The sequence below is a fragment of the Lutra lutra genome, chromosome 14 (genome assembly GCF_902655055.1).
Source record: "Lutra lutra chromosome 14, mLutLut1.2, whole genome shotgun sequence".
NCBI lineage: Eukaryota > Metazoa > Chordata > Mammalia > Carnivora > Mustelidae > Lutra > Lutra lutra.
In genome coordinates this window covers 29,351,267-29,374,393 of record NC_062291.1, presented here as the reverse complement: position 1 = coordinate 29,374,393, position 23,127 = coordinate 29,351,267, and the positions used below count along the sequence as shown (strand labels likewise).

The 23,127-nt window shown below is 34.8% G+C and overlaps 1 protein-coding gene across 4 annotated transcripts in view; it reads left to right on the top strand.

Moving 5' to 3' along the window:
* CTNNA3 (catenin alpha 3) overlaps positions 1-23,127 on the top strand; it is a 1,776,580-nt gene that overhangs the window by 949,066 nt on the left and 804,387 nt on the right. For all 4 annotated transcript variants that reach the window (XM_047701796.1, XM_047701794.1, XM_047701795.1 and 1 more), the window contains exon 9: positions 7,809-7,961. In XM_047701796.1, the coding sequence (XP_047557752.1) occupies positions 7,809-7,961 (153 nt within the window). The remainder of the gene's footprint in view (positions 1-7,808; positions 7,962-23,127) is intronic.

Here is a 23,127-nt window from a genome sequence, read left to right as displayed (position 1 = left end):
GTCAAGATAAATCAATCCTTCATATATAGGATTACTAGGTTTAGCAAATAAAAACACAAGATACTCAGTTAACTAACTTTGAATTTCAGATTAAGAACAAACATGTTTAATTATGTCCCAAATATTGCATGGGACATAATTATATTTTAAAAAATAGTGTGTTTATATATAATTTAAATTTGACCAGGCATCTTGTATTTTATTTTGCAATTCTACATGTGTCCCCCCCCCCCACCACCCACTAACATCAGTGAGATATAGAAAGAACATGGGGGATTACTAATACTTTTCTTTATAGCAAAGGGATATTTCCAACTTGTAAAAAACTGTTGTGTTCCAGAAGTAGGAAAATCCTCTGTGGTTTCTATAGGTCAACATATTCATTGTTTTGATTAAGTACTGCTGCTAAACAATTACAAACAGTAGCAACCATTTTATTAGGTTTCATGATTCCATGGGTTGGTTGGGGGCTTAGCAGGGCCATATTTGTACTTTTCACTTGTGGTCTCCCTTGTAGTGGCAGTCAAATGGTAACTGTGTCTGGGTTTGGGGCTGGATATTTGAGGCCTTGGTGCTTCTTCTTCCTTTTCTCCATGTGGTGTCTAAACTCCTAGGACCCCTTCTTGTGACTTTTTCCCACACAGGGTAGCCTGGATTTCTTGCATGATAGATCAGGGCTCCAAGAAAGGAGAGATGGAAGCTGCCATACCTTCTTAATGCTTAAGCTCCAAAGTTACCAGAATGCTATTTCTTCCCCATTCTAGAGATAAGAATAGTCATGAATCCTGTCCCAGGTCAAGAGGACCAACAGAAGTGATATGTATGTACATGGTGGTGTGGGATTGTTAGAAGTTGGTCTCTGGAGACATCTGTGGTCTTCAATGTCAGTGAGGTAGTTGCTATGGTTTGTTTTCAGTATTCTTACTCGTCCTCCCTAGGACTTCATTTTCTACCCTGATGTTTATACTTTTGCAATAATAAAAACTAGTTTAACAGCAGCATGAGTCATCTCCACCTCTTCGTATTCTTGCAAAGTTTATCAAGCAGTTTGTTTTAAGCATCTTATATATACTCTTTTGCACAGGAAGAAGAAAGTCCCTACCCTTACAATATTTTTCTTTGAAATATTTAATGTTTGTATATTGTTACAGATCTGTTTTTGTTTGCTTGCTTGTTCTTAGTAAACAATAATCAGAACACATTTTCTTGCCCATTTATCTAATCTCCTTGCTTACCCATATGGGGTTTCTCCATCAGCAACACAGAAGCATTTTGGCTTTGGTTCAGAGAATCATTGGATTTCTATGAGATATTTCTATGACATAGATTGCTTAGATAGATCTATGGGGGGCAAATTATACCTTTTTGGGACAATAAAAGGAAATTACCTAGAAGGTGACTTAGTGTTTATTTCTATGAACCTTATTGCTTTGTGACTTTCTTGCCTGTTACCATAAAAAACAAAGACAAAGGTCCTTGGTTCTTTGTGATTTAGCCATGACTTTAATCGACATTATTCATAATGTTCCTTCTCTTTCACTCTCTCAGTTCCTCCTTCTCACTATACCGCACATTAACCTGTTCTCTGACTAAACAGTCTACTTACTATTCGCCAAATTGTCCATTACTGCCCACCCCCTCAAACACATGTGCCTTTGTATATATGGTTTCTTTAACTTGGTGCTTTTCCTACTCCTCTTGATTCCCCTGCTGAGCTCCTCATCAATCTTAGGAAGCTCAAGACTAATACCAATGTTACTTTGCTCATGAAACCTTTACCATTATCAGCAGCTGGAATCAGTGTTTTTTCTTTCTGGGGCACTTATAGCATGTGTAGTTCTTTTATAGTAGTGTTCATATTCTGCATGTGTTTCTCTTTTTTAATGGATATTTTAAATGGATTTTTATCTTCCCACTGGATTTCACATCCTTAAAATGTTAGATATAACAACATCTTTCACTTAGTCATGCTTTGAAAAGCTCTCTACCAACTCCTTATGTTAGTCTTCACATGATTGATTTTTATTTCTGAAACGAGAAATAATGCCATAGTATTATTATCTCAGTTTCTAAGGGGAGTCAATTTACTGAACATCACTTAGCTAACTGGTAGAGCTGAAGTTTGAACGCAAGTCCACCCAACCCAGCCCAAATTTGTAATCACCATGTGAGGGGTCAGGGATAATGGCTTATCACCTTCAGAACTCCCAGTGCCTAATAAACTGTTTTACCATCCTAATTTTTTTTTCTTCATTACCACTTGTTTTACAAGTTTTTTTTAATTAAAATTTTTTCTTCCTTTAGTCTCCTTCCTCATCATTTATTTGAGAACTGTGTACCTATTACAGTTCTTAATAAGGGAGGAAGATTTTTTTTAAAGATTTTATTTATTTATTTGACAGAGAGAGAGACAGTGAGATAGGGAACACAAGCAGGAGGAGTTGAGAGGGAGGAGGCTTCTTGCTGAGCAGGGAGCCAGATGTGAGGCTTAATCCCAGGACCCTGGGATCATGACCTGAGCTGAAGGCAGATGCTTAACAACTGAACCACCCAGTCGCCCCAGGGAGGAAGATTTTTAAACTGCATTTCTTTGTTTAAAAAATTAAAGCAGGGCGCCTGGGTGGCTCAGTGGGTTAAGCCGCTGCCTTCGGCTCAGGTCATGATCTCAGGGTCCTGGGATCGAGTCCCGCATCGGGCTCTCTGCTCAGCAGGGAGCCTGCTTCCCTCTCTCTCTCTCTCTCTCTGCCTGCCTCTCCATCTACTTGTGATCTCTCTGTCAAATAAATAAATAAAATCTTTAAAAAAAAATTAAAGCAATTGAATATATCCCATTTCTACTGTATTAGGCATAATGAAACATGCATTTGATTTTACTAAAGGCAGGTTAAAATTTTTATTTGTGTTTATTGAGAAAAAAAATTGCCTATTTTATAAATGCCTAAGTAAGGACTTGAGGTACGTAAAATTAAATAAGATTCTGATAAAACACAAACAAAACAAAAACTTCACTAATTTTTTAGTTGCTGAGTTGTTGAATTGCTATAGGCATCTCTTCCCCATTTTAGTAGTATCAATGCCACACTTAGAAAAAAAATGTATGTCTTTGTATCTTCTCTTCATCATCCTCATAATGAAATAATATTAATGATCCAAAAGATACAAGTATCATTCAGTAGACACAATAGATATACATTGAATTAATTATTAGGTGATTTAGTTGCTATTAGTCAATTGCATTTTGACAGTCACATTTTGCTATTAAAATTAATATAGCATTAATATCCACATGTATAATTTTTTCTGGTTACCTGAGGACAATTCTTTTCTGAGGCACTTTCTTTTCTTTCCATTCCTCTTCTCCTCACAGTTTCATTCTTTTTATTCTCTTATTTAGTGGTGGTGGGGGCAGTGCTGTCTTACAGTTTTCACATACAGCTTTCACTTTTGGGTTTCAATTGTAGAGAAATATATTATTTTATTTGAGACCCCAAACCACTTACATCAGTGGGAAATAGAAAAATTGATGTCTCAAAGCCTTTTATTAAACCATAGTGAGAAAAGATGGAAAACCCCTCAGTCTGATTTTGTGCCTGACATCTTTCATGCCTGGCCACAAACAGGTATTTATTGAAAATACATACCTCTAACTCCTATTGGCCTCCCACTAACTTCAGATTTTAGTGCTGCAGCTTCTAAGGTTGTCCTATTTTTACAATGGCATGTTGGAATTCTTCTTTAAAGTTTTTTTTGTATGTCACTCAAGTGAAAGGAATGAGTTGTTCCATTGGGTGGGAAAATAATATGGAAATTAATAAAGTAGAGGCTTCTAACATATCATACACAGATATAGGTGAGTATACAATTTAAATGAAAAAAAAATCCCATATGTCAGAATATGCCAGAATATATAAAGAAAATTACTTAACATTTGAGGTGTTCCATATCTTGTCCCTATTTGCATTTCTAGCCTTCTCTCATAATAATTCCTCTTTCACAGCACAGTACAGAGGATGACAGAATCAAATTCAGTAGTGTGCAAAGCAGAAGTGGTAAAGTATGGTCATCAATGGGTAGTTTATGTAAGACATCAGAGTCTGTTACTTCGTTCATGACAACATTATCAGCAGACAGATGTATCTATTTTATATTAGATTCCCTTGAAAGCAGGTCCTAAGACCAGAGCCTTAGCACAGGTTTTTTATTTAGGAGGCAATTCCACGAAGCATGTGTAAGAGAACATGAGTGTAAGAGAACAGGCACGGAAGGAGGAAATAATATGCTATTTGAGGTTTCTACTGTAGGCAGCAGAATCTTAAGGACCTGTAAGAAGGGAAAGAATGTTGCCCTGAATTATCTAACCAATAGATAGAGACCAGGAATTTTATCTGGTAGTTCCTGTCTGTCTCCACTGATTGATAGTTGTTCCCAGTGGTGTTCCCTCTTCAGAACTTCCAGGCTGTCTGTGCTTGGGCGGAGACTCACAGAGACTTAAAGCAGACCCTAAAAAAGAATAACAAAGAGGAACATGGAATGTATTCAAGGTGGGATGTCTTGAAAGGACAAGGAACTGTTCCTTTACAGCAACAGCTGAAATCAGGAACCGGTTCAATGGTGGAGACATCATCTTTTAAACTTTTTGTCTTATTTTGTTCTTTTTACCTGAAATGCTTTCCATTATGTCTATTGTACCTAAGAAATCCTGTTTCAATCCTTACTCTATCACTGTTCTAGTCACACTAAATTCTTGCCATGTCTTGAGGATCCCTTTATTTATTTATTTGTTTGTTTGTTTGTTTAATCACTTATGATAGTCTTCATTCTAGAATGCTATCTTTCCACCTCCCAACCCCTACTCTTAACAGCTAATTCAACTTTTAAAATGGAATACCTATTTCTCATCTTTACTGAAGGCTTTTAATGATAACAATGCTAGTTGTTTCTTATTTATTTATGCTTCTTATAAGATACTCATCAAACTCTTTTTGCAACTCTTACTCCCTAATATTACCCTGTCTTTGTTATCCTGACATTCCCAGTTTGCCTAGAGTGGTGCCTTGTCCTTAGAGAGAAAGCTCAAAGTGCATTTGTTAAATTGAAGAGATATACAGCTATAGGAACGAAGATTCATTTTGCTTATTATATTTGAATTATAGTATGTCAGGTAATTCCTGTTCATTTTCCAACAGGATTTTGCAAGCATTGGCATAGAACTTATTTGTAAGCTTATTTGACAGTCCTTATGTCTTGTCCTACTGAACATAATATCACATGTCCATGGTACACCTTTTCTTATTTACTGTGTTTTGTACTTAGCAACATGTGTTAGAATAAAGTTTAAAAAAAATGTGTTTCTAACGTCATTTAATTAAAAAAATTAATTTAGCCAAAGCATTTATTTATTTAACAATCGTAAATCAGCTATAGCTCAAGTCTCACCTTTACAACATATTTCAGCACTTCTGTATGGAAGGAAAGATTGAATGAAGAGCAGGGAAAACAGTGAAAGCCTGGGGGGGTAGGGTGCAACGAACAGGGGAGTAAATACCATTACAGAGAGGAAATGCATAGACCATAGCACTGTAAGATTGCTAGAAGTATTCTAGAAATAGGAGTTCATTTTCACTGTTTCTACCTCTACTCATCTCCCATTCATTCTTCAAACCATTGCAATAGGACTTCTGCTTCCATTTTTCTACTCAGACTGCTCTCGCTAAGTTAATCAATGACCTCTTGGTCAAATCCATTAGATAAGTCTTAGTTCATTTCATTTAACTTACCTTTAAAATTAGACTCTGAAACTCATTATCTTTTTGAAATTTCTTTGCTGTCAGTTTCCTGATTTTTTTTCCGTTATTGTGCCATTTAATGACTCTCACTTCTTTATTAGATTATAAGGGACCATGCATTTCCATCTTGCTATATTTCATAATAGCTTGCTCTTGGTAGAAAGGTAATGAAATTATGTTTAGAAATAATTGTTGAATTGAATGGAATCAAATACACAGAAAAGAAGATTCAGTAAGTCCATAATGTGGGTACAATAATTGCATATGGTAGGATAAATTCATTTGGAGACAGTATTGACATAGATTTATTTGAAAGTTTCTCTTTTAGTTGTTGGTCATTTGCTCTTTTTGTTTTTGGCCATCATCTGAGTCTCTTTTTAGATCCCTCTCTTCCATCTGCACAATTCCCATATATGGTAATATTTCCTAAGATTTTATTTTTGGACATCTCCTCACTGTGCATGATCCTATCTGCCTCCTTGGCTTGAATTACCTCCCATATGTATGTTGGCTATTAATTGCATATCTTTAGTGCACATCTCCCCTCCCATTTATATCCTGGTTATAAATGAAAGAAAAAAGGACAAAGGGAGGGATGATAATTGAAAACTGTTCCCCCTTTGAGATTCCTTCTACTTTTACCTATCTGGAACTAACATAACTTGCAGTTCCCAATTCAAGTCCTAACTTGTGATTCGTTGCCTGACTTCTCTGGTTCACTCTTTATGGACATCAGACACATTGTTCATCCGCTTGAGGTCTTCCCCTTGCCTTGTAACTCCTTAGCACTCTGCACTCTGTTCTAGTAAGTGCTCAGACAATATTAATTAGTTGCTATTAGTGATTTGCCTTTCTGCATGCTGAGCAGATTCTTTCCTTGGGGATCGCCTATAGCCTTTGTGAAATTGTTAGAAGCCAGAAAATTTCACAATTCTTTTTCCTAAGATGATGCTTAGAGGTATTTTTTCTCCCTGAAATCTATAATTATTATGGATTTATATCCTGTAAATATTATAGGAAGATAGTGTTGTTTTTTTTTAATGCAGCTACCATAGCATTCTCTTGTAATTCAAAACTAGGGTAACTGTCTATTGTTTTAAAAAATACTCTAAAACATAATTTTCACAGAAAGCAAATTATAAATTTTCTTTTCTGATAGTTACTCATCTCCTTGTTTTAGCGTATGGAAGTTATTAAATTAAATAAGGAGCTTCACTTAAAAATTAGGGAGACATGCATAGTCACTGACACTGTTGGGTGAAACTTTTCAAGATACTGTGATCCTTTAGGACTCAATATTCTATAAATACAATGCATTAATTTTCTAATGCAGTTTTAAATTTCAGTAAATATCTGCTGAATAGAGTAATTGCCTGGTTGTCATTTATGAGCTTACACATAATCTAATTTAAAAGAACTAATTGTAGTAGAATGTTATACTTGTTTAATAATTTAAGGTGTAAGGGCAAGAACAATTAATGCAGATGAAGAAAATTGGACATCAAACTCATTTATTATTCTCCTTGCTCTATTAATCTGTTATTAACTGGCATAATCGGTGATCTAACTTGGTTTAATTACCATGAAGACTACAATTTAGCTAATCAAAATTTATCACCAGTTCCTCCAATAAAGTAGAAAACATTTCATAATTTTGTAATTATGAAAATACATGATGTACAATGTTGTTTATAGACTTGCATAAACATTACAGTAGTACAATTTTTTTGAGGGAAAATGGAGTATTATCACTTATAATCTGACCTCTGGGCTAAGTATAATTTAAGAAAAAAAATAGTGTATTTCGAGAGCAAGAGAGCTATTGCTCAATTATTTTTTTTCCCTTGGATAGTTTGTTTGTTTTAACTTTGTAAGTGACATTCATATACCATCTTAAATATTATTAGTTTAGAGATTGCATAAAAATATGTAAGATTAATTTTGTAACTACTGAGATTGTAAAAATAGGAACTATCATGAACCATTTCCTGAAAAAAAAGTGAATTTTTTATTTCTCCTCAGCTCCGTAAAGCTATTATAGATCATGTGTCAGACTCCTTTTTGGATACAACAGTCCCACTTTTGGTTCTCATTGAAGCTGCCAAGAATGGCCGAGAAAAGGAAATAAAAGAATATGCTTCAATATTTCGTGAACACACCAACAGACTTATAGAGGTAAGCATGCTAGAACTGTAACTACTCCAAATCCAGGAGAATAAAGCTCTCATTACCCTTTCCCAGTTGAACTGTGCTCAGATGAAAACTTTTGGCCACTCATTAAATGAAGAAAAGTTCAGTATTTTTTATGTATATATGTTAAAAAGTATACACACACACACACATACACACACAAAAACTGGTTAAATGCAGATTCTTTATTTTATCCTTAAACATATTTTCTTGTTCTAAGATGAAAGTATTAAATATTTACCTCATGTCATTTTATTATTTGTCTATCATCTTTTCATGGCTTATTACTCCTTCACCATTTCAAATCATACTCAACTATGTAACATGACTATAGAAAAATAATGTCAAATATACAGGGGTAGAAATATCCAGAATAAATAAGTGGGGATAGTGGATTGGTCTATGTCCCATTAGAGGCAAAAGGAGATGATAAAACTATAATTTCTTCAGCTTGGAAGCTAGAAGCATGGAAATGGTCCATAATTTGAGGTCAAGATGGCATATTGCTGAAAGAGCCATAAAATGCTAGACAATTCCTAGGAAACAGATACTAGAACCTGTTGTATTATGGAGATCTGTAAGGCAGCCACAGTATAAGAGAGTCTGAATGGAAGGATTTCTAACACCAGTAAGATGGCAGTACTCACAAAGCCAGGAACTGGTAGCAGAAAGGGGAAAATGTGCTTGACCAGATTCATATACCAGAGCTGATACACTGTTAGGACTCATCAGTATGACTGCACTGTTGTTTATGAATTAAATGTTCTGACTGCCACACCTTCATATACTGGCTGTGAACTTTGTGGTGAATATGTTTGGGGGCTCAGATTGCTTGCAAAAACTTGTGAGTCAGAGATAGACATCACATGAATTAGAATCAACAGCATTTTATAGAACATCTATTAAAATAGAGGACTTTCCCAATGTCTTTATCTTATTTATGTCTTTAATGTAGATCCACTGGGAAGGAAGTTTCTAATGTAGCTAGCATTTGCACTATAAACTCTCTGGTTCCTAGTCCTCACATCAAGAAAATGAAAAGAGTTGATAAATAGATAATTACTAAGATTATTTCACCCCTAAAAATGACCTACCTGCATCTCTAAAATCTACTTTGAGCTTACCAAGAACTCTGTGAGACAGGGTAACTGTTATAATTCCCATTGATCTTAGATGGAAATAAAGGTACAAAACCAGACCAGACTAATTATTGCCAGAGCTGATTTCCAGGCTTACAATTTTTCACTAATTCATCCAATTATTTATTATATTTCTCATCTTATTTATTCCCTCTTATATTTATTCCTCAAATATATATTCAATCTTCCCCCTAGGAAAATGTTTAAGCAAGAGGCAAAGCAATGAACAGATCATCAAAGGCACCTAGCTAAGTGTGGCCCCTGACAATCATGATCATTTTCTCTAAAAATGTGTTATCTAAGCTGAAGGCACACCAAATTAGGAAAACAACTTTTTGGTGAAATATTCTGGAAGTAAAAGTTGATTTCTGCTAAGAAACTTATATCCTTATTCCTATTTCTTAGTTTAGTGTTGCTATGAAACATAAAACTCTTATGGTGCTTGGTAAAGAAGAGCTTCTTGATCACAGTTTTTTGGGGAAAAGTTGCATCTATTTCTTCTCTTGGGGATTTTACAGTTCTGAGAAATCCATAGATAAGATGATCTCTTTAAGTCAGAAATTCCCCAAATCAGTTTACCTAAGGAATTCTTCCTTCCATGAGACTTATTAGAGCAGTGCCTTGAAGGAATGCTTGAGAATGCTTCCTCAATTTATTGTGAAATGATGGTTTATTATTATGAAAACAGAACTCTAAGAATCTGTTTTAAAAATTTAAGGATCTTGAAAATTCTATATTTTATGTGAACATTGAAAGAATGAAAGATTGTGTAATTTTGAGCTCCTGGGGGACTGAAATGAGTTTTACTTAACATTGAAAGTCCCCTTAACACAAATAATGAGACTATCCTAGCTTTGGAGTCACAGTTCTCCCTCTGATACTACTTAAAAAGTGGCCTATGTCATTTTCAGTTCCAGTTAGTGTATGACTACATACCATACCATCTCCAAACTTAGTGGCTTACAACAATAATTCATTATTCTTTCACTGATCTGCAGGTTGTCTGGGCAGATGGGCAACTCTCACTTAGGTTCTTCCTGGGATTATTGTCAAATATTGGCTGGGTATGGAGCCCTCAAAAGGTTTGACTGGGCTCGACATACAAGATGTCACATTCACATGACTGAAAGTGCTTGAGAACTATCACCTGGGAGCTTAGCCGTGGCTCCTCACTGGAGGAACAATACATGGCCTTTCTGTGTGGCTTCAGCTTTTTGCAGAATAGTTGCTGGTTCTGAGATGAGAGGTCCCAAAAGCAAGTGAGAGACAAGAACTAGATACTGATAGCCTCTTAAAGTCTTGGCCCAGAAATTATCAGAATACCACTTCCACTATATACTATTGGTCCAAAGCAACCGTGGAGCCTGCCCAAACAGGAGGGGAGGCAGGGAGGTGTGAGACTTCACCTTTCAACGGAAAGAATAGCAAAGTATGTGGCCACATTTATTCTACTATACTTCTCTTTTCAGGACTTCATTTGCTTTATATAAAGTAAAGGTTAACAAGGTAATGTCTAAGGTCATAGCTGGTTTCTAAAATTCTATGATATAACAAATATTTTTTACAATTGAAGGACTTGTAATTTTCTTTTTCTTTTTTTAAAAGATTTTATTTATTATTTATTTGAGAGAAAGAGAGGGCGGCGGGTGGGGGGAGGGCAGAAGCAGACTGCCCGCTGAGCAGGGATCCCACTGCAGGGCTCTGATCTCACAATCCTGAGATCATGACCTGAGCTGAAATCAAGAGTCAAATGCTTAGCCAACTGAGCCACCCAGGTACCCCAAGACTCCTCATTTTCTAATAGCTCTAGACTTTGGAGAAAATGAAAGTGGTTTTTAAGTATACTGCTTGCCCACTAGGTTGTTTATATATATCAAGGAAAAAAAAAAAGGAACACTACATTTATCTCCCAGGAAAAGTTCTCTTTGAAAGGAGCTGTCTAACTAAGGCAACAGAGAAAATCATCATTAATTTACTACAAATGTTGAGCCAGAAGTGTCTGTGACAGAGTCCCGGGAAATAGGAGAATTTAAATGGATCAGTTTCAGAAGACATTGTGAGTTTACTTTGTATAGATTGTTTACCAATCCTCCACCTTTGTTTTTCCTACTCCTCCTCCACCCAGACTACTTAGACCCATCTTCTTCCCAAGCTGGGTACTTTGACAGAGCAGGACAGAGGAAAGTCTTAGATTCTAAATGACTTCAAGGAAAAGCTATTTTCAAAATGTCTGGGTTTTGATACCTCGACTGTGTTTGTCAGAGAAATCTAAATCAGTGAATTTGTTGCGGTAAGACTTAAATGGAAAGAAAAGTCCATTTTTAAAGAATTCCTATCAGATCTTTGAAGAAAAACTCCATACCATTAAAGGAATACTTTTGATAGTAGTTAAAATTGTAACTTTTACCCAAAAAATAGAAAAAAAAAAACTGGATTTGAACACAAAGAAAAACAGCAGCAACAACAAGAAAGCATTAAGAAATTCTGCAGGTAATAATTAGGCAACCCAAAGGATTTGGGGTGTTGGAGACAAAAAGTGAGAATGAGGAGAAGAGTGGCCAATAAATTGGGCTTGAACTTTCCTATTCTCTAGTGGAGTCATGTCTGAGGTCTTGTTTTATATTATCATATAGTCTGGTGTAAAATGATCATGGGTGAAATGATGGTTATAAAACCCTGGGTACTGTTAATAACTGGAAACTTAGATCCTTATGGCTAATTTTGTTTAGTTATGCTGAACTCAGTAACTATTATGTAAAACATCCTACTTTGAACATCCAAGTTACTCTGTGTTTTTGGATCCACCAAGCCACAGTGGAAATGAAAAGGAGTCAAAAGGTTGGTATTTAAAAAATCATCTTTACATAAGTGATTAGCTATTTAATGACAAACATGTTCATTGACTTATACTCCCCAGTATTTGATCTTGGACTGATGGTGAATTAGGGCACCATTAACTCTACTGACTTCTACGAATAATACCTATTAAACAGGAAGTTTAAACTATTAATTTTATCTTAAAATTTAAAGTATTCACTAATTCTGGAGAGTAAGAGTTTTATCTGTCATCACTTGGAGTCTATTCTGTTAGCCATATCTATGCAGCTAGTACTCCAAAATCTGCACTGAATGAAGGAATGCATTCATTACACTAACTCACTTTTGTTTTTCTCTAAAAAGTTAACTTTTGGGATTCTAGTAACTGGACTTGGAACAATGTGTGAACCCAGTTACTTAGGAGGGTGACTTCTTATTCTACTGTACTTGAATACTTGAAAATAATTCTTCACTATGATATTAGCAAACACCTTTGCCATCAATTATCAAAAGCTAACACTATAAACTCTACTCCAGATCTCCATCAGATGGACAATTAGATAACACTTTTAAAGAAATTTGCCCACTTCAGAGATAAAGTTTCTAACTTTAATGTGGTAATATAATTGTTATTCAGAAGAATGCCATTGCATGCAATACATGCATTGCTTACTATAATAGCTGTTATTTAATATTTCTTTAAAATTAATTTCTAAAAAATCTACTACTATTTTTGAATCATACTATGCTCTCAGCATATCATGCTCTCAGCAATCAGTTCATGTTGAAACTACATAGTTGCTACCAACTAAAAAGGTAAAATCTCCAGTTTATCCCATGGATTTTACTATATTAATTATCACTAAATATGACAGTGTTAATGATCTAGGCCTGAAAATTTTCTGTGAATTAGAGAAGTTTCTCCATGTGAAAAGTGAGCTTCGTCAGTGCTTTGACTTATTCATCAAAAATTCATCTGTCTTGATGCACCTTATTTTAGTAAGTTTCATGGGAGCCTTTCATCAAAAAGGAAAAAGTGGGTGGACATTTAATTATAATACTTCCCTCCAACCTACAAAGCTGATTGTTCCCACTCACAAAATGGCGAGCCAGATTTAGCAAAGCCCCAGTGCCAAGAGAGAAGGCTGTAGAGGGGACTCTTGCTGTTTGCAAGAAGTGCTTAGAGCTCTCAGCTCTACTTTTATCTTTGCTTTTTGACACAATCCTGTTCCAGTGTCACACATTGCTTTAATTGATCATCTGTTATCAAATAAGGATATGCTCAGTTATAAATAAATAAAGCTTTTGGAGTCCTATCTCATTCTTCCTCCCCTCCAAAAAAGAAAAAAAAAGAGAAAAAAAGAAAAAAAGAAAAAGAACAAACCCATACTTATACTTGCTCACAAACCAACAACTGTTCTCAGTGAGCATCTTGGCAGCTCTCCTCTTTTGATGGGGAAGGGATGTTACAGCTAAGTCAGGAATGCTTTTGCTTATATAGAGCACAGGTGTGACTGCCCACTCCCTGGATCAGAAACTGTTCAACATCTTAATCCTCTTTCAGCTAATGCTCATGATGAGCATGATTCTTAAAAGCCTAACCTGAATGCACAGTGAGTGACCTTTCCATGTTGGAAAGGTTTTTTTAATTTTTTTTTTTTTAATGAATTTTCCATTCATGGTGTTTGGCATACAGGAAAATGGAGAGTGATAGAGAAAAGTCAGAACCTTTTCATAGTCATATGTAGGTATTTTTGAATGAGATATTAGTGTTTTGGAATTAAGAGGGGGGAGAAAACTATGTGAGATTAGAGTAGTTTGGGAATTTAGTATGAAGTAAGCAACGTAAGCATTATTTACATCAAAACTACATGACTAGGCAGCAGCTGGATTTGAAAAACTTAAACTCTAAGTTGAGATACAAGTGTGACTAAAGTCACAATGCTCATTTTTGTGTTCCAGGAATATAATAGAAGTGAAATCTAGATCTCTAAGTTGGCTGAAGCATGAAGTGGGATAAAAGGCAGCTGATCAATACCCTTTAATATTTGATTCCCAGGGTGAATAGGTTAGATTTCATCTTAAGAACTGGATGATCCAGTAATGGATTTGGAAAGCTGTGGTTGCTTCTTGCCACAGGAGGGTCTAAAGGGAAGCCATATTTTAGGAGAATATGTGTATGGATTATTTCATATCTGGTTATAAAAATTTTCTAACCCCTAACAATTGATTAGAATCTCATGAATATAAACTGGCACTTAAAAAGACTGCACTTAAAAGTTAATTTAATCTTGTACATTAAAGAGAGAGAAAACTAGATTTAATCATGAACTTGGAACATAAAAGCAAGTGACTTAAGACTTAATGTCATTAGATTAATGCTATCCAATAGAAATAGAGAGCAGAACACATATATAATTTAAAATTTTCTAGTAGTCACACTAAACCAAAAAAAAAAAGTAAAAATAAACAGGTGAAACCAACCTTAATGATATACTTTATTTAATTCAATATATCCCAAATATTATCATTTCAACATGTAATAAAAATAAAAACTATTAATGAAATATCTTATTTTGTACTAAGTCTTAGAAACCTGGTGTATATTTTACAGGTACAGCCTATCGTATTATAGACTATCCATATTTTTAGTGTACAATAGCCATACTTGACTGGTGACTATATGTTAGACGTATGGTTCTAGATAGATGTTTAACAAGTTGAGGACAGCAGTATAGTCATTAGTTCATTCATTCATTCATTCATTCACTTATTCAACAAATATGTCTTAAGTGCCTATGGTGTGCTATATACTCTTCTGGACCCTGGGAATACTGCTATATACTCTCCTGGACCCTTGGAATACTGTCTAGAGCCTTTGTTTTTGTTTTCTTAGATTGATATACAGTAAGTACAGCATTCAGTAAATAGTTATTGAATTAGTATATAAACAAAGTAGAATGTCAGTTAATCCTATGGAAAAATTTACAACATGACAAAGAGCATGACTTATTGAAATAGGTGTAAAATATGGAGACAGACTTGGCTTTGAATCTTGGCTGGATGTTACTGGGACAGTCAGTATCTCTTGTATCTTTTCTGTAAAGGGCATACTCCATTGTACAGTGAAAATAATAGTGAGATTTGAATAGGATGACACATTAAAGTACCAAATGCCACATAATTTGGACATTGGTGTTCAATGAATATTAGTTTTCCCTTCCCTCTTTTAAGCATTCCCCCCCCCAAGTTTTATGTAAAAGAGGTGACTTGACTCCCTAAAACTCCTGATGAGCAATGACATTTTCCTTTTGAAAAACTCATTTTATAAGAAATTTCAAATATACTATAGTTGTTGGAATTTTGTATCCAACTTCCAAATATAGATAATTGTTTTTCAGGAATATTAAGAGGCCAAAAGATGGCATGTACAAGATATCCAGTGCAAGTTATGTCCCCAAGATTTTGATATACACTTAATTGGTGTGTGGAACTTTTCTGAAACTTTCCAGTATTACTCTCCATGATGGTATTTGGCCAAGAGTTAACAAGCAAACATGCTAACAATTACTGATGAATAATTCCAGGCCTAGAAGCCAAACTTTGTTTTAACCATCAGTCTGAGTATGCAGGCTGGGACGGATCTATTTCTTTTAATTAATTCACTATTTGACTAAAAAAAAAAAAAATGAGTGAAGTCCTCCAGTGTGCTCTATAGAGCTCATCTATACAGAGCCCTGCATTGAAAACTTGATTCCGTTTTTGTCTTTTGTGTTTCAAAACATATAACTCCCCTGTAAAACATATCTACTCCCCAGAATAAGTAACTTTAGCAAATCACTGAACATCTCTAGAATTCAATTTCATAATCTGTAAATAGAAAATGAGGGATTAAATAGTTTCTATTTCAGGCATTTAAAATTCTAGAAACCAAGGAGAAATTTCTTTTTTAAAATATATATGAATAGATAATTTGATGGTGGATGGAAGAGGCTGGTTAATCAGAAGTTTGGAAGAGTGGTTATTTTATTGTATGTACTGGACAAAAAACTTATTTTGAATAATAAAGAGAAGAACAAAATAGGGAAGAAAATAAGGTAAAACAAATAAAACATTTTAGTAATCTGTACCAGCATCATGTAATACATCTTATACTTATTACCTCATCACATCCATGCTCACAATGATAGAGATAAATATTTTTATTACCCTAAGGAGGCCCTAGCTGAGAAAAAATTAAGCAACTTACCTAAGGTCAAATAGCTGAATGGCAGAGTAGGGAATCAAATTGGTTCTCTCAATGGCAGAATTAAAGGACTAAAGTTAACACAACAAATCTAAAAATGGAAAGTGAGCCCAAGTCTTATATATATTTAATTTATTGATGGAGAGAAATTAATGGTATCTTTCTGAATGCTTTTAGATGGGAGACCTGCTATTAAGTTGCTCAAACTGCAAAAGTTTTAAAAATGGGTTTTTTTTTTCCTACAGAATCTCTAATCTTTTTTTTTTTTTTTTGAGCATAGTAGACACCCAATGTTATATTGATTTCAGGTGTACAACTTAGTGATTTGACAAGTCTATACATCAGCTATGTTCACCATTAAGTGTAGCTCTCATCTTATTCTACTTTCCTTAACTAGAGAAGCAGAAAGCCAGAAGCATACATTTGTGTTCATGAAATCTTTCTGCATACAATCATTCTTTATAACTGATAGGTAACTGCTTAGCTAATAGTTAGTGATTAGTCCAGCATATAAGATCTAAGTGAAATCATGCATCATCTTCTGATGAGAAAGTATAAGTAGTCCATTTGTAAGTTGACTTTTTGGAACTTGGAATATATTTTGCCCATTTATCAGTATTATGTATACTATTTAGCTTCCTCAGTTAATCCACAAAAACCCATTGAATCCTTAATAGAAGTTAAAAGTCACAGAGCATTTTATTAGGAGTAATCTTCCTAACTTAAACTGCATTTAGATGTGCTTCTCCCCAGTCTTGTATGCAAAGTATCCCTTAGGTAGAGCCAGAAAATGAAGATGCTTATAGGAGGAGACAAAAAAGTAATTCGTGAAAGGGCTGAGTAGGGTGGGCCTGTCATGAAATGGAGAACATAAGCTTAGTCTAAAGTGTTCATTTTTATTCATCTTCAGTCAATTATCGTTCTGCATGAATTCAGAACCTATTTTGTCAGACATTACAATTTCTCAAAAGAACTCAGATATATAGATTTTAATGTAAATATCTGTTGGTTTCTAAGTATAGACAGCTAAATCAGTTTAAAACAAAATAAGGTAGGGGTGCCTGGGTGGCTCAGTCAGTTAAGTGCCTGACTCTTGATTTTGACTCAGGTCATGGACTCATGGTTTTGGAATTGAGCCTAGCATCGGGCTTTGTGCTCAGTGTGGAGTCTGCCTCAGTTTCTCTCTCCCTCTCCCTCTCCTTCCCATTCACTCTCTCTCTCAAATAAATAAATAAAAATCTTTAAAAAAATAAAACAAAATAAAACCACAACCCCATCATTTGTGGCAGTACATAATGCCACAACCCACTAGTTTTACAGTCTCTGCTCTAAGGTCAAGCTTAAGCAAGATGGATGTTTTAAGTGATGTATATTATATCTGGAGAATGTCTTGTTAGTAAGAATCAGATATTACTGTTAGATGGTAAAATTCAGGAAGGTAACTTGATTAGGGGTAGTGGGCTCTTTCTGCTTGGTTAACCTTGAAATATGTGGTGAATTGAAAAGAGTTAAGAGCATAGTGAAGATTAGCTATTTCCTCCTATCTCCTCTGCTGGTTGCAAACTGTCAGGTTAGGAATAGGGAGAACATGGGATCTTGTCAAAGGATCATCCAAATATATATTAGACCCAGTGAAAGCTATAGCTTTGTATATCCAGAAAATCCCTTTCCTTAAAAAAAAAAAAAAAAAAAAAAAAAAGACTTGATATGTTCTGCAAGATGGAAGTGTAGATTTGATGCTTTTAAAGAAATGTTCCCATTACAGAAAAATAATATCTAATTTACTCTGCATTCCATTGATGACTTTGAAGTAATGGCAGCATGAAAAAAGCTTTATTTTTTTTTCTAAATCACTCTGACATTTTTGTGATATTTTATACATGGAGTTCCAAAAGAACACCAGAATATCTGTAGAGCATTTGACTTTTGTGCTTTGAATCTGCCTAGTAAATGACTACTACAGATTATCTTTTCCTTTCCCTACCTTCCTTTGACTTAACTTTCCCTCTCACTTTTTCATTCCTGCTGTTGGTATAGTCAAATTATTTCTCATTTTGTGAAAGAATAATATCTAATGTGGTTTTAGTTTTCCTTTGCTAGCAACATGATGTCTAAAGAGTTTGTATTATATTTGCAAAAAGTCATATATTCTTCAAATAAGTATTTTTACTGGCACAAAAATACACACATAGATCAATGGAACAGAATAGAAAACCCAGAAATGAACCCGCAGCTATGATGTCAATTAATATTCAATAAAAAAAAGAATATCCAATGGGAGAAAGAAAGTCCCTTCAACAAATAGTGTTAGGAAAACTGGACAGCAACATGCAAAAGAATGAAACTGAACTACTTTCTTATACCATACACAGAAACAAATTCAAAATGGATAAAAGACTTAAATGTGAGACCTGAAACCATAAAAATCCTAGAGGAGAACAAAGGTAGTAACCTCTTTGACATTGGCCCCGGCAACTTCTTTCTAGATATGGCTCCAGAGGCAAGGGAAACAAAAACAAAAATAAACTATTGGGACTTGACCAAAATAAAAAATTTCTGCACAGGAAAGGGAACAATTAACAAAACTGAAAGATAGTCTACAGAATGGGAGAAGATATTTGCAAATGACATATCTGAGAAAAGGTTAGTATCCAAAATATGTAAAGAACTTATAAAATGCAATACCTAGAAAACAAATAACCCAATTAAAAATGTGCAGAACATATGAATAGACATTTCTCCAGAGCAAACATGTAAATGGCCAACAGACATGTGAAAAATGCTCACCATCACTTATCATCAGGGAAATGCAAATCAAAACTACAATGAAATATCTCCTCACACCTGTCAGAATAGCTAAAATCAACAACAGAAGAAACACACCTGTCAGAATAGCTAAAATCAACAATAGAAGAAACACGTGCTGGTGAGGATATGGAGAAAGGGGAACCCTCTTTCGGAGAATGCAAACTGGTGTAGCCACTCTGGAAAACAGTATGGAGGTTCCTCAAAAAGTTAAAAATAAAATTGAACTACCCTTTGCTCTAACAATTGCACAAGTAGATATTTACCCAAAGAATACAAAAATACTAATTCAAAGGGATACATGTACTCCAATGTTTATAGCAGCATTACCTATAATAGTCAAATTATAGAAACAGCCCAAGTGTCCACTGATGAATGGATAAAGAAGATGTGGTATGTGTGTGTGTGTGTGTGTGTGTGTGTGTGTGTGTGTGTGTGTATGACATATATAATGGAATATTACTCAGCTTTAAAAACAAATAAAATCTTGCCATTTGCAAATGGCAATATATAATATATATATACATATATATAATATGACATATATAATGGAATATCACTCAGCTTTAAAAACAAATAAAATCTTGCCATTTGCAAATGGCATGGGTGGAGCTAAATAGTATTTTGCTAAGCAAAATGAGTCAGTCAGAGAAAGAAAAATACCATATAATTTCACTTATATATGGAATTTAAAAAAAAAAAGCAAGGAAAGGGGGAAAAAAGGAGAGGAACAAACTCCTAACTATAGCGAACAAACTGTTGGTTACCAGAGAGGAGGTGGGTTGAGGGATGGGTAAAATAGGAGATGGGGATTAAGGAGTGCACCTGGTGTGATGAGCACCAGGTATTTTATGGAAATGTTGAATCTCCAAATTGTGCGCCTGAAATTAATACTACACTGTATGTTAGCCAACTGGAATTTAAATAAAAACTTAGGGGCGCCTGGGTGGCTCAGTGGGTTAAAACCTCTGCTTTCGGTTCAGGTCATGATCCCAGTGTCCTGGGATCGAGCCCCGCATCGGGCTCTCTGCTCAGCAGGGAGCCTGCTTCTTCCTCTCTCTCTGCCTGCCTCTCTGCCTACTTGTGATCTCTGTCTGTCAAATAAATAAATAAAATCTTTAAAATAAATAAATAAATAAATAAATAAAAACTTAAAAAAATATATAAAACAGGAGCTGTGCTGGGCTCTGGGGATTTAATCACAGGCAGAGAAGGGATAGACTCTGCCCACTGGACCTTGTTACCTAAAAGAATATAAAGAAAGGTAAACATGATAAGTGATGCTGTGTGGAAGAACTACTGGGGCCTATGGGAGCATTTATAGTGACTGAGTTTAGGAAATGATTACAATTTTGAGGAATTGCCTTCTAAGCTGTAAACTGAAGATGATTTTTGGTTTGAAAGTTGAATTAAGCAAAGGAGATGGGGAAAGGAATATTTTAGAGATAAAAAGACTAGTACATTTAAGACCCAGAAACAAAAAAGTCCAGATTTCTTACATGGCACAGGTGAGTATATGGTGCATATGTGTTTTAACTTTATATGAAATTGTCAGATTGTTTTCCAAAATGGTTAGACTACTTGGCATCCCCAACAGCAATTCATGAGACTTCTAGTGGCTACATATTCTTGTTAGTGCTTGGTATTTTCAATTTTTCTGTCCTTTGTTTTTGCCATTCTAATGTATGCATTGTTGTCTTATCATACCTTTAATTTGCATTTTCCTAATTATTAATGATGTTAAATACTTTTTTTTGGTATTATTGTGATATAATTAACATGTTATACAATTAACCCACATTTTAATGATTTTTAGAAGGTTCACAAATTTGTGCCATCACAATCAATTTTTAAACTTTTCCATTTTCTCCAAATTAGACAATTACTAATATACTCTCTGTCTCTAGATTTGCCTATTCTGAATATTAGATAGAGATGGAAGCATACAGTATGTGGAATTTGTGACTGGCTTCTTTAACTTAGCATGATGTATTCAAGGTTTATTCATGTGTAGCATATATCAGTACTTCATTCTTGTTTATGGGCAATTCTGTTGTGTGAATATACAACACTTTATTTATACATTTATAAGTTGATGGACATTTGAGTTGTTTCTGTTTTTTGGCTATTATGAATAATTCTGATGAAAATTTTAATACAAGTTTTTGTGTAGGCATATGTTTTTATTTTTCTTGGGTATATACCTGATAGCAAAATTTCTGGATCATAAGATAACTCTGTATTAAGCACTGGAGGAAATGCCTGACTGTTTTCTGGTGGCATCAGGTTGTGCCATTTTATATCCTCACCACCAGTGTATGAAGGTTTCAGTTCTCATCCTTGCCAACACTTGTAATTGTTTGCCTTTGATTACATCTAGTAGGTATGAAGTAGTATCTCATTGTGGCTTTGGTTTGCATTTCTTTATAGCTAATTATGTTCAATAGTATTTTATGTGCTTATTGCCCACTTTTACATCTTTTTTGGAGGAACTATTTATTTAGATCCTTTGCCCATTAAAAAATATTATTTGTTCTTTTTCTTATTGAGGTATAATATGTAATAGTTCTTTATATATTCTAGAAACAAGTTTCTTATCAGATATATGATTTAGAAAATTTTATCCCTTTCTTAGGTTGTCTTCTCAGTTTCATGATGATACCTTTTGAAGCACGAAAGTTTTAAATTTTGATGAAGTGCTTTTTTTCTATTTTTTACTTTGGTTTTGTATTTACAAAACCATTGCCTAATCAAAGGTTATAAAGATTCACTTGGATGTTTTCTTCTAAAATTTTTATACTTTTAGCTTTTACATTTAGGTCTTTGATCAACTTTTTTTTTTTAAAGATTTATTTATTTATTTGACAGATAGAGATCACAAGTAGGCAGAGAGGCAGGCAGAGAGAGAGGAGAAAGCGGGCTCCCCTTGGAGCAGAGAGCCCGATGTGGGGCTCGATCCCAGGACCCTGAGATCATGACCTGAGCAGAGGCTTAACCCACTGAGCCACCCAGGCGCCCCTCTTTGATCAACTTTTTTTTTTTTTATAAACATATATTTTTATCCCCAGGGGTACAGGTCTGCGAATCGCCAGGTTTACACACTTCACAGCACTCACCATAGCACATACCCTCCCCAATATCCATAACCCCACCCCCCCCCAACCCCCCTCCCCCTATCAACCCTCAGTTTGTTTTGTGAGATTAAGAGTCACTTATGGTTTGTCTCCCTCCCAATCCCATCTTGTTTCATTTAAGAAAGACAACTATCATATGATCTCCCTGATATGAGGGAGAGGAGATGCAACATGGGGGGTTAAGGGGGTAGGAGAAGAATAAATAAATGATCAACTTTTAATTAGATTTTGTATCTGGTATTAGGCAAGAGTCCAATTTCATTCTTTTGTATGTGGATATTCATTAGTCTTAGCACCATTTGTTGAGAAAACTACTATTTTCCAGTTGAGTTGCTGTAATAAGTTGACTATGAATATGAGGGGTAATTTCTAGATTTCATTTTATTCTGTTGATCTATGCCAGTTATTAGGTCAGTATCATTCTGTCTTGGTTACTGTAGCTTTGTAGTAAGTTTTAAAAAAAGAAAGTGTGAGGGGTGCTTGGGTGGCTCAGCAGGGAGCCTGCTTCCTCCTCTCTCTGTCTCTGTCTGCCTCTCTGCCTACTTGTGATCTGTGTCTGTCAAATAAATAAATAAAATCTTTAAAAAAATTTCATAGTATCTTGTTCAGCATAGAATTTTTATATTTTGATGGAGTCAAATTTATCAGTATTATCATATATAGATTGTGCTTTTGTGTTTTATATAAGAAACTTTTGTCTAGGGCACCTGGGTGCCTCAGTCAGTTAAGTATCTGTCTTTGGCTCAGGTCATGATCCCAGGGTCCTAGGATAGAGCCCCACAGTGGGCTCCTGGCTCAGCAGGGAGTCTACTCATTCTCTCTATCTCCCTCAGATAAGAAAATTAAAAAAAAATCTTAAACAAAAAGAAACCTTTGTCTAACCCAAGATTATAAACATTTTCTCCTATATTTTCTTCTACAAATATTATCCAGTTTAGTTTTTACATTGGGTTTTGATTCCATTTTGAGTTAATTTTTGTATATGCTACAAGTAGGTATAAAGATTTTCT